This window comes from Saccoglossus kowalevskii, chromosome 9 (assembly GCF_978046115.1).
Source record: "Saccoglossus kowalevskii chromosome 9, keSacKowa6.1, whole genome shotgun sequence".
NCBI lineage: Eukaryota > Metazoa > Hemichordata > Enteropneusta > Harrimaniidae > Saccoglossus > Saccoglossus kowalevskii.
The window spans coordinates 38,111,068-38,126,729 of record NC_140649.1 but is presented as its reverse complement, the minus strand read 5'-3'; the positions used below and the strand labels follow the sequence as shown (position 1 = coordinate 38,126,729).

The following is a 15,662-nucleotide window of genomic DNA, read 5'->3' as shown; positions in this document are numbered from 1 at the left end:
AAATTTATAATTTGTTGAAAATGTTTTGTAAGTTTAATGAGTTTTCTTCCATGTACTGATAAATATTATACATGTATGTCATAATTATGACTATGATCTATAAATTATTTGAATTCCTATGATTGTTGAAATTTTTTATTTGAATGATTTTGAAAACCAAGTCAAGTATTTTATATGCCTGTACTGGAAAAACTTTTAATTCTTGCTCTGACTTCATCTCTCAAATATTTTTGTTTCTACAATCACGTCATCTGAAGCTTGTAAAAAAACATGGCTGCCAACAGGGTTTGACCGGACTCAACACAAAGAAGTTTGCTAATTCTTTTCTGAACTTTTTGGATTTCGGCATTCCCATGATGTATATTGGAAGGAAAAGATGTATAATAATAAAGTTATTACGAGATACCTCAAAGTATGCACTCAGACAGTACGTCGTCGCATCAACCTCTGCTGCGCATCGGTCGATACTGTCACTGTACTGCCTTTGTGCATACTTTGAGCTATCCTCGTAATAACCTCATATTATTATAATGCAGTGGGTTGTGGGAAAATCAATACGTTTATCAACACAAATCTCACACACGCATGGCAGAATGAACATTGTGCTTTAACTGATGCTTCAACCTTAACACTAATTCCATCAAAAGGCTACATAGTGCCACAAATCAACATTTTAGTATAATGTACATTACCATCAATTATCCAAATATATTGCTATGCATGTACAGGTAAATTATGTTTTGTAACCTTCTAGTGTTGGTAATATTGGTCTATAATGGTATGTCAAAATAAATTGTTTTGTAACCTGCTAGTATTGGTAATATTGGTCCATAATGTTATGTCAAAATAAATTGTTTTGTAACCTGCTAGTATTGGTAATATTGGTCCATAATGGTATGTCAAAATAAATTGTTTTGTAACCTGCTAGTATTGGTAGTATTGGTCTATAATGGTATGTCAAAATAAATTGTTTTGTAACTGCTAGTATTGGTAATATTGGTCCATAATGGTATGTCAAAATAAATTGTTTTGTAACCTGCTAGTATTAGTAATATTGGTCCATAATGGTATGTCAAAATAAATTGTTTTGTAACCTGCTAGTATTGGTAGTATTGGGCTATAATGGTATGTCAAAATACATTGTTTTGTAACCTGCTTGTATTGGTAGTATTGGTCTATAATGGTATGTCAAAATAAATTGTTTTGTAACCTGCTAGTATTGGTAATATTGGTCCATAATGGTATGTCAAAATAAATTGTTTGTAACTGCTAGTATTGGTAATATTGGTCTATAATGGTATGTCAAAATAAATTGTTTTGTAACCTGCTAGTATTGGTAATATTGGTCCATAATGGTATGTCAAAATAAATTGTTTTGTAACTTGCTAGTATTGGTAATATTGGTCCATAATGGTATGTCAAAATACATTGTTTTGTAACCTGCTTGTATTGGTAATATTGGTCCATAATGGCATGTCAAAATAAATTGTTTTGTAACCTGCTAGTATTGGTAATATTGGTCTATAATGGTATGTCAAAATAAATTGTTTTGTAACCTGCTAGTATTGGTAATATTGGTCCATAATGGTATGTCAAAATAAATTGTTTTGTAACCTGCTAGTATTGGTAATATTGATCCATAATGGTATGTCAAAATAAATTGTTTTGTAACTGCTAGTATTGGTAATATTGGTCTATAATGGTATGTCAAAATAAATTGTTTTGTAACCTGCTAGTATTGGTAATATTGGTCCATAATGGTATGTCAAAATAAATTGTTTTGTAACCTGCTAGTATTGGTAATATTGGTCCATAATGGTATGTCAAAATAAATTGTTTTGTAACCTGCTAGTATTGGTAATATTGATCCATAATGGTATGTCAAAATAAATTGTTTTGTAACCTGCTAGTATTGGTAATATTGGTCCATAATGGTATGTCAAAATAAATTGTTTTGTAACTGCTAGTATTGGTAATATTGGTCTATAATGGTATGTCAAAATAAATTGTTTTGTAACCATTGGTAATATTGGTCCATAATGGTATGTCAAAATAAATTGTTTTGTAACCTGCTAGTATTGGTAATATTGGTCCATAATGGTATGTCAAAATAAATTGTTTTGTAACCTGCTAGTATTGGTAATATTGATCCATAATGGTATGTCAAAATAAATTGTTTTGTAACTTGCTAGTATTGGTAATATTGGTCTATAATGGTATGTCAAAATAAATTGTTTTGTAATCTGCTAGTATTGGTAATATTGATCCATAATGGTATGTCAAAATAAATTGTTTTGTAACCTGCTAGTATTGGTAATATTGATCCATAATGGTATGTCAAAATAAATTGTTTTGTAACCATTGGTAATATTGGTCCATAATGGTATGTCAAAATAAATTGTTTTGTAACTTGCTAGTATTGGTAATATTGGTCTATAATGGTATGTCAAAATAAATTGTTTTGTAACCATTGGTAATATTGGTCCATAATGGTATGTCAAAATAAATTGTTTTGTAACCATTGGTAATATTGGTCCATAATGGTATGTCAAAATAAATTGTTTTGTAACCTGCTAGTATTGGTAATATTGGTCCATAATGGTATGTCAAAATAAATTGTTTTGTAACCTGCTAGTATTGGTAATATTGGTCCATAATGGTATGTCACAATAAATTGTTTTGTAACCTGCTAGTATTGGTAATATTGGTCCATAATGGTATGTCAAAATAAATTGTTTTGTAACCTGCTAGTATTGGTAATATTGGTCCATAATGGTATGTCACAATAAATTGTTTTGTAACCTGCTAGTATTGGTAATATTGGTCCATAATGGTATGTCAAAATAAATTGTTTGTAACCTGCTAGTATTGGTAATATTGGTCTATAATGGTATGTCAAAATACATTGTTTGTAACCTGCTAGTATTGGTAATATTGGTCCATAATGTTATGTCAAAATAAATTGTTTGTAACCTGCTAGTATTGGTAATATTGGTCTATAATGGTATGTCAAAATACATTGTTTGTAACCTGCTAGTATTGGTAATATTGGTCTATAATGGTATGTCAAAATACATTGTTTTGTAACCTGCTAGTATTGGTAATATTGATCCATAATGGTATGTCAAAATAAATTGTTTTGTAACCTGCTAGTATTGGTAATATTGGTCCATAATGGTATGTCACAATAAATTGTTTTGTAACCTGCTAGTATTGGTAATATTGGTCCATAATGGTATGTCAAAATAAATTGTTTGTAACCTGCTAGTATTGGTAATATTGGTCTATAATGGTATGTCAAAATAAATTGTTTTGTAACCTGCTAGTATTGGTAATATTGGTCCATAATGGTATGTCACAATAAATTGTTTTGTAACCTGCTAGTATTGGTAATATTGGTCCATAATGGTATGTCAAAATAAATTGTTTGTAACCTGCTAGTATTGGTAATATTGGTCTATAATGGTATGTCAAAATACATTGTTTGTAACCTGCTAGTATTGGTAATATTGGTCCATAATGTTATGTCAAAATAAATTGTTTGTAACCTGCTAGTATTGGTAATATTGGTCTATAATGGTATGTCAAAATACATTGTTTGTAACCTGCTAGTATTGGTAATATTGGTCCATAATGTTATGTCAAAATAAATTGTTTGTAACCTGCTAGTATTGGTAATATTGGTCCATAATGTTATGTCAAAATAAATTGTTTGTAACCTGCTAGTATTGGTAATATTGATCTATAATGGTATGTCAAAATACATTGTTTTGTAACCTGCTAGTATTGGTAATATTGGTCCATAATGTTATGTCAAAATAAATTGTTTTGTAACCTGCTAGTATTGGTAATATTGGTCTATAATGGTATGTCAAAATACATTGTTTTGTAACCTGCTAGTATTGGTAATATTGGTCTATAATGTTATGTCAAAATAAATTGTTTTGTAACCTGCTAGTATTGGTAATATTGGTCCATAATGTTATGTCAAAATAAATTGTTTGTAACCTGCTAGTATTGGTAATATTGGTCTATAATGGTATGTCAAAATACATTGTTTGTAACCTGCTAGTATTGGTAATATTGATGCATAATGGTATGGCAAAATAAATTGTTTTGTAACCTGCTAGTATTGGTAATATTGGTCCATAATGTTATGTCAAAATAAATTGTTTTGTAACCTGCTAGTATTGGTAATATTGGTCTATAATGGTATGTCAAAATAAATTGTTTTGTAACTGCTAGTATTGGTAATATTGGTCCATAATGGTATGTCAAAATAAATTGTTTGTAACCTGCTAGTATTGGTAATATTGATGCATAATGGTATGGCAAAATAAATTGTTTTGTAACCTGCTAGTATTGGTAATATTGGTCCATAATGTTATGTCAAAATAAATTGTTTTGTAACCTGCTAGTATTGGTAATATTGGTCTATAATGGTATGTCAAAATAAATTGTTTTGTAACTGCTAGTATTGGTAATATTGGTCCATAATGGTATGTCAAAATAAATTGTTTTGTAACCTGCTAGTATTGGTAATATTGGTCCATAATGGTATGTCAAAATAAATTGTTTTGTAACATCTAACTTTAAATCTGTTTCAAAATGAGGAAAAAATAATAAGTACTGAAATAGTATTAAATATTTTTTTCATAAATTTAATTGGTTTTGAAGTTGTACTCTTGAGTACATTTTTGTTGTTAGAGCAGACTCAAAATGACTAACTGGCTGCCATTTTGTTTTTGGTGAATGCAGTTCTGGAGCCATTTCTCTGTAGATGCTGAATCTAGGATATATGACTTTATACATACAACTGGAATTTGTGTGTTTAGTCTTGTGTTTATTTTAATGTCATTGGGTTAAAAGATATCATTGTAAACATGTGCTTCAGGCATAATTGCTTTAACTCATTGGATTACAATGTACAAAGGCTATTAAAATGCAAATCATTTTTAAATACTTCAGTTTACATTTTGAAACAGATATTTCAGAGAATACTCTGCATTTTAAAATTCAATGTACATTGTACAACTAGTTTATATTTAGTTTTTATTTTCTAACTAAAAATAAGTTATCTGCAGAATAAATCAAGAAAACTACACAAAACTACACAAATTAGGTTACACATTTAGGTTTGCCCGAACGCACAGCACAGTTGGAGGCGTACGAACCAGTTGAGCAAGGCTGATCGAGTCGTGACCTTGATGTGGTTCGTAACCTGTCTTGTGATTGGTTGTTGACTAAATGCACGAACATACCATGCCTCCAACTGTGCCATGCGTTCGGGCAAACCGTTCCTAAACTCTATACCAAAATAGAATGTGCCTGGTCATTCTACATTCTATACTGGTTCTGTGTCATACTGGTCCAAAATAGAATGTGCCTGGTCCATTCTACATTCTATACTGGTTCTGTGTAGTACTGGTCCAAAATAGAATGTGCCTGGTCCATTCTACATTCTATACTGGTTCTGTGTAGTACTGGTCCAAAATAGAATGTGCCTGGTCCATTCTACATTCTATACTGCTTCTGTGTAGTACTGGTCCAAAATAGAATGTGCCTGGTCCAATCTACACTCTATACTGCTTCTGTGTAGTACTGGTCCAAAATAGAATGTGCCTGGTCCATTTGTCACTCGATACTGGATCTGTGTAGTACTGGTCCAAAATAGAATGTGCCTGGTCCATTCTACATTCTATACTGGATCTGTGTAGTACTGGTCCAAAATAGAATGTGCCTGGTCCATTCTACACTCTATACTGCTTCTGTGTAGTACTGGTCCAAAATAGAATGTGCCTGGTCCATTCTACACTCTATACTGGATCTGTGTAGTACTGGTCCAAAATAGAATGTGCCTGGTCCATTCTACACTCTATACTGGATCTGTGTAGTACTGGTCCAAAATAGAATGTGCCTGGTCCATTCTACACTCTATACTGGATCTGTGTAGTACTGGTCCAAAATAGAATGTGCCTGGTCCATTCTACACTCTATACTGGTTCTGTGTAGTACTGGTCCAAAATAGAATGTGCCTGGTCCATTCTACATTCTATACTGGATCTGTGCAGTACTGGTCTAAAATAGAATGTGCCTGGTCCATTCTACACTCGATACTGGATCTGTGTAGTACTGGTCCAAAATAGAATGTGCCTGGTCCATTCTACATTCTATACTGGATCTGTGTAGTACTGGTCCAAAATAGAATGTGCCTGGTCCATTCTACACTCGATACTGGATCTGTGTAGTACTGGTCCAAAATAGAATGTGCCTGGTCCATTCTACATTCTATACTGGATCTGTGCAGTACTGGTCTAAAATAGAATGTGCCTGGTCCATTCTACACTCGATACTGGATCTGTGTAGTACTGGTCCAAAATAGAATGTGCCTGGTCCATTCTACATTCTATACTGGATCTGTGTAGTACTGGTCCAAAATAGAATGTGCCTGGTCCATTCTACATTCTATGCTGGATCTGTGCAGTACTGGTCTAAAATAGAATGTGCCTGGTCCATTCTACACTCGATACTGGATCTGTGTAGTACTGGTCCAAAATAGAATGTGCCTGGTCCATTCTACATTCTATACTGGATCTGTGTAGTACTGGTCCAAAATAGAATGTGCCTGGTCCATTCTACATTCTATGCTGGATCTGTGCAGTACTGGTCTAAAATAGAATGTGCCTGGTCCATTCTACACTCGATACTGGATCTGTGTAGTACTGGTCCAAAATAGAATGTGCCTGGTCCATTCTACATTCTATACTGGATCTGTGTAGTACTGGTCCAAAATAGAATGTGCCTGGTCCATTCTACATGCTATACTGGATCTGTGTAGTACTGGTCCAAAATAGAATGTGCCTGGTCCATTCTACATTCTATACTGGATCTGTGTAGTACTGGTCCAAAATAGAATGTGCCTGGTCCATTCTACACTCTATACTGGATCTGTGTAGTACTGGTTCAAAATAGAATGTGCCTGGTTCATTCTACATTCTATACTGGATCTGTGTAGTACTGGTCCAAAATAGAATGTGCCTGGTCCATTCTACATTCTATACTGGTTCTGTGTAGTACTGGTCCAAAATAGAATGTGCCTGGTCCATTCTACATTCTATACTGGATCTGTGCAGTACTGGTCTAAAATAGAATGTGCCTGGTCCATTCTACACTCGATACTGGATCTGTGTAGTACTGGTTCAAAATAGAATGTGCCTGGTTCATTCTACATTCTATACTGGATCTGTGTAGTACTGGTCCAAAATAGAATGTGCCTGGTCCATTCTACACTCGATACTGGATCTGTGTAGTACTGGTCCAAAATAGAATGTGCCTGGTTCATTCTACATTCTATACTGGATCTGTGTAGTACTGGTTCAAAATAGAATGTGCCTGGTCCATTCTACATTCTATACTGTTTCTGTGTAGTACTGGTCCAAAATAGAATGTGCCTGGTCCATTCTACATTCTATACTGCTTCTGTGTAGTACTGGTCCAATATAGAATGTGCCTGGTCCATTCTACACTCTATACTGCTTCTGTGTAGTACTGGTCCAATATAGAATGTGCCTGGTCCATTCTACACTCTATACTGCTTCTGTGTAGTACTGGTCCAATATAGAATGTGCCTGGTCCATTCTACACTCTATACTGCTTCTGTGTAGTACTGGTCCAAAATAGAATGTGCCTGGTCCATTCTACACTCTATACTGCTTCTGTGTAGTACTGGTCCAAAATAGAATGTGCCTGGTCCATTCTACACTCTATACTGCTTTTGTGTAGTACTGGTCCAAAATAGAATGTGCCTGGTATATTCTACACTCTATACTGGATCTGTGTAGTACTGGTCCAAAATAGAATGTGCCTGGTATATTCTACACTCTATACTGTATCTGTGTAGTACTGGTCCAAAATAGAATGTGCCTGGTCCATTCTACATTCTATACTGGATCTGTGCAGTACTGGTCCAAAATAGAATGTGCCTGGTCCATTCTACACTCTATACTGCTTCTGTGTAGTACTGGTCCAAAATAGAATGTGCCTGGTCCATTCTACATTCTATACTGGATCTGTGTAGTACTGGTCCAAAATAGAATGTGCCTGGTCCATTCTACACTCTATACTGGATCTGTGTAGTACTGGTCCAAAATAGAATGTGCCTGGTCCATTCTACACTCTATACTGGATCTGTGCAGTACTGGTCCAAAATAGAATGTGCCTGGTCCATTCCACATTCTATACTGGATCTGTGTTGTACTGGTTCAAAATAAATATTGGTGGCAACAAATGATTCTTTATATTGTAAAATATGACCACATAAAAAGCATTTACATTCCTGTATGTACTATATATTGAAGACAACTTGTTCTATGAAAGATATACTCAGTGTCTATTATTTATATGATCAGTGATGGTGAATATATTGTCTCTAAATTAAGTAAAATACCATATTGTGTTGTATCTCACTGAAATGCGTATGAGTTATTTATAGCACAGTGTAGATCTGTAACTGTCTGTTATTAATAACTATGTATCCAAACATGGCATTAAAGCAAATCTAACATTTTTGTTATTGTCAGCGTTTTCGTGTATAGATGCATGTTACTGAGCATTCTGTTCAATATGGGAGAAAAGTTCTCGCTGTATATGAATACAAACATGTAGTTAAAATATAAACTATAAAATTCATAATAAAAACCTCCAATTCCCATCGCTGCAATACTTGTACAATGTATATATATATATATATATATATATATATATATATATATATATATATATATATATACATACACAATGTATATATATATACATACACAATGTATATATTATCTTATTAAAGCACCATGTATTTAACCATTCATTCTTTAATTTTATAAATTTTTTTCATCCTCAGTTTAAATTCATTAATTCAGGATGGCTGAGATGCAGCATGAATTTCGTCGTACACCAGTCAGACCCAAAGGTCCAGTTGTTGTAACCAATAATAGACTTATTCCATGTGTTCTCCTGATTGATTGCATTATTGCTGCTGGTCTCATTGTTCTATGGTATTTTCTGGAGTATGATCCAACCAACGCATTCACCGTTAATGTACAGGAGGTGATGTGCAATAACCTAGACCATGCCAAACCATATGACCCTGATGAGAGAATACCTGAGGCTGTTGTGTATGTTATGGTTTTTTTGGTCCCATTTGTCATAGTAAGTATTAGGGACAAAATTTTACTTGATACATGTTCTGGGGTATTACACTGAAGTTATTAGTTGAGGGTTGAAACAAGTGAGAGATGACTAAAATATCACATGATTATATATTTATTTAATATGAATAATAATAATATAGTGGCCCTTGCTAAGTTGCTGGTTTTGGGATCCAAGCAAAAACTTACCAAGGGGTCTCAGGTAAGGGGTGTTTATGCATTGAAAATGAATGAAAAGTACATATATACACACATGGGTTTATTTATAGTATGTTATCTGTATTGGACAACACAGCATCCATGTCTGTATGGATTTGACTCATTGCAGCAAGTTTTATAGAGCTTTATCAAAAGGAAACAGCTGAGAAGTACATAAAGTCATGACTTCATATCTCTGTTGACACCTTGAGTCAGTTGAATTTTTGGAGCCATTCAACTACCTGCGACTAAGCTGAAACCGCAACTTACTGAAGCGCGACTTAGTGAGGTGTCACTGTATCTAAAGAACTTTTACAGATAGGCATATTCAACAAGTGCTTTAATTCTGAAGGCATTTGCAAGACATGACTACCATATCAAATAGCCACATATGATCATGTGATACCTTTGTAATGTGAACATCAGATTTCAATGAAACTTGGTACATATGTGTTCTGGGGTAATCCGTAGAGATGATATAGTTTTGGGTTGAAATCCATGCATATTAATTTCCTAAATTAGGCAATTTTCTAATAACTCAAAAAAACAAACAGATTTCAATTAATCTTGGTGTATATACATGTAAGGGCAAGCCTGATAATAAGTATTTTGTTATTGCAGAGCTACATAGTCAGGCTTCTTGCGTCATAGTCTAACATTAAATAATTCTTTTTCTTGCTTTATGTACAAACTGTATCTTCAATACTTTTAGCAGATAAGAGTTCATTCTACACTTTGATTTCTAGATTTTGTTTGGGGAAGCAGCATTATCTATATATCAGGTGAAAGTGGAGGATTATACACACCAGGAAAAAACTGTGAAAACATGTGGGATAAAAATCCATCCTATGCTGAGGAGGACGTTCAGATTTACAGGTATGAGGTGATAGTAGGAATACTGCAGGTATGAGGTAATAGTGAGTATACTGCAGGTATGAGGTGATAGTGAGGATACTGCAGGTATGAGGTAATAGTGAGTATATTGCAGGTATGAGGTAATAGTGAGTATACTGTAGGTATGAGGTAATAGTGAGAATACTGCAGGTATGAGGTGATGGTGAGAATACTGCAGGTATGAGGTGATGGTGAGAATACTGCAGGTATGAGGTGATGGTGAGGATACTGCAGGTATGAGGTGATGGTGAGGATACTGCAGGTATGAGGTGATGGTGAGGATACTGCAGGTATGAGGTGATGGTGAGAATACTGCAGGTATGAGGTGATGGTGAGGATACTGCAGGTATGAGGTGATAGTGAGAATACTGCAGGTATGAGGTGATGGTGAGGATACTGCAGGTATGAGGTGATGGTGAGAATACTGCAGGTATGAGGTGATGGTGAGGATACTGCAGGTATGAGGTGATGGTGAGGATACTGCAGGTATGAGGTGATGGTGAGGATACTGCAGGTATGAGGTGGTGGTGAGGATACTGCAGGTATGAGGTGATGGTGAGAATACTGCAGGTATGAGGTGATGGTGAGAATACTGCATGTATGAGGTGATAGTGAGTATACTGCAGGTATGAGGTGATGGTGAGAATACTGCAGGTATGAGGTGATAGTGAGAATACTGCAGGTATGAGGTGATGGTGAGGATACTGCAGGTATGAGGTGATGGTGAGAATACTGCAGGTATGAGGTGATGGTGAGAATACTGCAGGTATGAGGTGATGGTGAGGATACTGCAGGTATGAGGTGATGGTGAGGATACTGCAGGTATGAGGTGATGGTGAGGATACTGCAGGTATGAGGTGATGGTGAGGATACTGCAGGTATGAGGTGATGGTGAGGATACTGCAGGTATGAGGTGATGGTGAGAATACTGCAGGTATGAGGTGATGGTGAGAATACTGCAGGTATGAGGTGATAGTGAGAATACTGCAGGTATGAGGTGATAGTGAGAATACTGCAGGTATGAGGTGATGGTGAGCATACTGCAGGTATGAGGTGATGGTGAGCATACTGCAGGTATGAGGTGATGGTGAGGATACTGCAGGTATGAGGTGATGATGAGAATACTGCAGGTATGAGGTGATGGTGCCGATACCGCAGGTATGAGGTGATAGTTACATTGTACAGCTTCCTGAAATATCCCTATTGGTTCCTCACCTGAACTGAACAAAATGTTGAAAATTAGTGGTTCTAAGGTTGAATACACATGCTATAGCACAACAGTATGTAACATGTAGAAAGTATGCACTCGGGCAGTATGATGATTGTATTGACTGGTGTGTAGCTGAGGTTGATGCCAGCCTGTACATGTACTGCCTGAGTGCATACACAACTTTTTGTTATTTGGAGCAATAATTTATTGTGAAATAACAACCTGAATTGGTGATGAAAAGATTTTGTGTTGCTCATGTTAGAATTTATTGATGGGATTTTATTTCCATCACACTCTTCAGTGTTCCTGTGTCTGATCCAAACAAACAAAACTTTTAAAATGTTACATCAATGACCTGAAACGTGTTGGTGATGTAGTTCATCCCAAACATAGAAAAATTCACATATACCATGTGCAGAGTTATACCACATTTTTTACTGACTTTGTTATTTTCCATTCATTTTGGTTATATGTGGAGGCTTTCAGCAAGCAATCTCAACTCTTTGCGAAGTATACAATGTCAGTCCAACATGTACATTGTAGGTACTCATGGTTTAAGAGCCAGACATACCATTCTAGGTTCAATGTGTTCTACTGAGTAACGATAATGACATTTCCCAAATTATACACTGCATGTATACTTACTGAAGAAGAAACTTTCAGAGTTGCACGTTCATAAACTTATAAATTTTATACCATTGGTTTTCCACTTTTCAGGGATGCATGTTCTTGGTGGATTCGCTACATGGATTATTGTAGATATAGGTCAACTGATGATTGGAAGATTAACTCCACATTTTTTAACAATTTGTATGGATGACTTAAGTGATTGTACAACAATAAACAATAATGATGAATGTGATAGTAGTGGTATTCCTGAGAGTTGTGATGATGATGATATGAAGAATTGTGATTATCTTAATGATGCAAGGTTAGTAACAAACAAAGGTCATAATATCCAGTATGGTTGTCATAGCAACAGGTGTGGCAAACTAATATTTTATACTTCTACGTGGATATTTTAAACTGATGGTTTATATTAAATGTTTTGACAAATTATATTTAACAGCTTTGTATATGGAGACATCATTTTCATTTCATATATATCATAAACTCTAACTCTCTTCATTCCAGAATGTCTTTTCCTAATACTTATGCTGCCTTATCTGCCTATGCTGCAGTCTACTGTGGGGTAAGTTGAAATTAACATTTATTCACTATCAAAAAATTGATTCAGCAATACTTAAATTTAAATTCACAAAATTAATTTCTTTGAATGTGTTACTTGTTGGTGATATATAGATAATGATAGCACAAGTTAATATTTTGTTGCTATTGAGTCACAAAAAATACCACTAGTAATGTTTTTGAGAATAGTAAAATGATACATGGGAAACATTTAGTGTTTTGTAATTACAACTGCACCTGTGTACAAGCAACATTATTATGCATCTGACAGTGAAAACAATAGAATTTACCTAATATCCATAAAATACTGTATTGACATGTTTGAATGTGTTTACATTGTCAACTCTGACTCCTTTCTTTAATTAAATTAATATTACAAGCAAAAAGATGTATAATAATGAGGTTCTCTTGATAGTATGTATTCAGGCAGTACGGAAACACAACAATCTCTGTTATGTGTCAGTCAATTCTTGTAGTATAAGTAAAAATATCTATCTTTGTTTTAGTTGTACATATCATCTGTGTTTACGATTACGCTGACAAGATTAACACGTCCATTCCTGGTCCTGGGATTGTTACTGTTAGCATACATGGCTGGTTTGTCAGAAGTTGCTATTAATCAGTGTTTTTGGTCTGATGTTCTAATTGGCTATGTGATTGGAGCAACTGTTGGGGGATACCTGGTAAGTGGACTGTGTTCTAATCATCTGCTATTAGATCAGCGCATCTGTTGCCTGAAACTTGGACTAAAAAATGATTTAGAGTATAAATATGAAAGAGCAATAATCATAATATTTTTAACATTCCAGGGTTATTTTGTACTTGATTACTTCAAAGGAAAGCCACAATATAGTGCACATAACTTCCCAACAGAAATGCAAGACTTGGTTGTAATGAACCCTATGCATCCAGTAAACAAAGCTGCAATGACCAATGATCCAATACCAGATCAACCAATGAAGAATTCCGATGTACAGACAGGACCTAACAGGCTATCATATACATACGATGGCTCTATGGGACAGGTACCGCTTCCTACAAGAAAAGCCCAGAAATCATTCCTACATAGTCCTGACAATTATTTAGCTTCCAATGGAACCTAATGTTGCACTAAATTATCCATCAACAATTTCAATAATAATTAGCATTAAAAAATATATTTTTATTGGTATTATTTGAGCTGAATGTGAACAAATTCTTTCGAAATGGCTGATGTCTACAACAGCTAGGTAAAATTTATCCCGGCAGAAACAAAATATATCTGTTGTACATATGCAATGTGTTTGGTATGTACATTACCACAATTCATGTAATGAGGTATGAGCACGTCACCTGACATGTGCATGTAATGCATGGCTTTTGCATACTACTAACCGATCAGCTTTTTGGGTGGATTAATTTTCAACTTTTATTAACTGTCTCAGACCAGGAATACCTGATTATTTACTCCTACCTGTCAAATTATTAGCGGTAACAGACATTCCTGTATATCCAAATATTTACCAGCTCTGGTAGTTTTGTCCAATTACTAGTTAGATTAGCTGAAATTATTTGATTGTTTTATATACATAACCTAAAAATACATTACAGCATTATTTTGTCATAGAATTGAGAAAACAATAGCTCTTTACTTGTAACTAGTATGAATATGAAGAAAGATTTTCAATGTAATTTATATATTAACAGTATTAGTGTGATATGACGCAGTATGTAACTGTATTTTCTGTATTAGTAAAGCACAACTCCTGAAAGGTCATACATTGAACCTCCCCACCCATATATGCCAGCCAGCATTTGTTATTCAGAAGTGGTTACACATTGAACTTCCCCACCCATATATGCCAGCCAGCATTTGTTATTCAGAAGCGGTTACACATTGAACCTCCCCACCCATATATGCCAGCCAGCATTTGTTATTCAGAAGCGGTTACACATTGAACCTCCCCACCCATAAATGCCAGCCAGCATTTGTTATTCAGAAGCGGTTACACATTGAACCTCCCCACCCATAAATGCCAGCCAGCATTTGTTATTCAGAAGCGGTTACACATTGAACTTCCCCACCCATATATGCCAGCCAGCCAGCATTTTTTGTTCAGAAGCAATTACACATTGAACCTCCCCACCCATAAATGCCAGCCAGCATTTGTTATTCAGAAGCGGTTACACATTGAACCATTGATATATTGAAAATTATTGCTGTTACATAATATAATACTCCCCTAGAAATTACCAGGATGTATGACCTTAAGGGTTATGTATAAGACTTACGACATGTGTTTTAAATATTAGTATTCCTAGGCTAGTTGTGTACAGTTGTTATAGTGTATGTGATTTTTAATACAGAGTACACAGTACATCACCTTATGTTATAACTATTTACTCAAGATGCAGCATTATTATAATAACACTCATAAGTGTTATAAGAACAAAATGATTGAAATCGACCCATCGTGGTGATCACTATATTTTCCTTTATCGCTTTATTGTTTTACTTTCCTTACTCTGATGTAAACTGATTTCTAGCGTGTAATTGTGCAAAGTTAAAATTATTTTGCCTTCCCTGATGACCATTCACGTGCAATCCATGCGTTTACCTTATACTAATCTTGACTTTGTTTTTTATTTTCCTGCTTACTATTTTCTGAAGCTTTCTCAACCCGGAGGTAACCCTTCTTTACTTTATAAGTTGTCTTTCATGAAATCCATGTCTTCCATCATGCTATGTATACAGCTGTAATTCTTACTAAGTCGATCACTTCAATTATAGTTGATGAATCAACGTGGCGGGGACCTGACACTATAACAGGAACCATATAAATCTAAACATCCAGGGGGTATGTACATTTCAATGCTCGGTGACTTCCCACATCCAAGGGAAGGTATACTGCATGGTCATTTGGTGCTGGGCGTTTCGGATAAAAGCAATATATTCTTGAATTTGGTAATAAAATATTTGGTTATTCCAT

The 15,662-nt window shown here is 34.9% G+C and overlaps 1 protein-coding gene across 8 annotated transcripts in view; it reads left to right on the top strand.

Annotated features, from left to right (window-relative positions):
* The window catches only part of LOC102804658 (phospholipid phosphatase-related protein type 5-like), a 28,598-nt gene that overhangs the window by 9,410 nt on the left and 3,526 nt on the right, over window positions 1-15,662 (top strand). For 2 of the 8 annotated variants that reach the window (XM_085503486.1, XM_085503485.1), the window contains exons 2-8: window positions 8,897-9,204; window positions 10,148-10,277; window positions 12,223-12,436; window positions 12,640-12,697; window positions 13,200-13,376; window positions 13,503-13,718; window positions 15,344-15,661. In XM_085503486.1, coding sequence (XP_085359612.1) covers window positions 8,917-9,204; window positions 10,148-10,277; window positions 12,223-12,436; window positions 12,640-12,697; window positions 13,200-13,376; window positions 13,503-13,718; window positions 15,344-15,433 — 1,173 coding nt within the window. In that variant the 5' untranslated portion in view covers window positions 8,897-8,916 and the 3' untranslated portion in view covers window positions 15,434-15,661. Of the gene's footprint in view, window positions 1-8,896; window positions 9,205-10,147; window positions 10,278-12,222; window positions 12,437-12,639; window positions 12,698-13,199; window positions 13,377-13,502; window position 15,662 lie in introns of those variants that run through there. The other 6 variants (XM_085503489.1, XM_085503488.1, XR_014930464.1 and 3 more) reach the window with 6 other exon arrangements.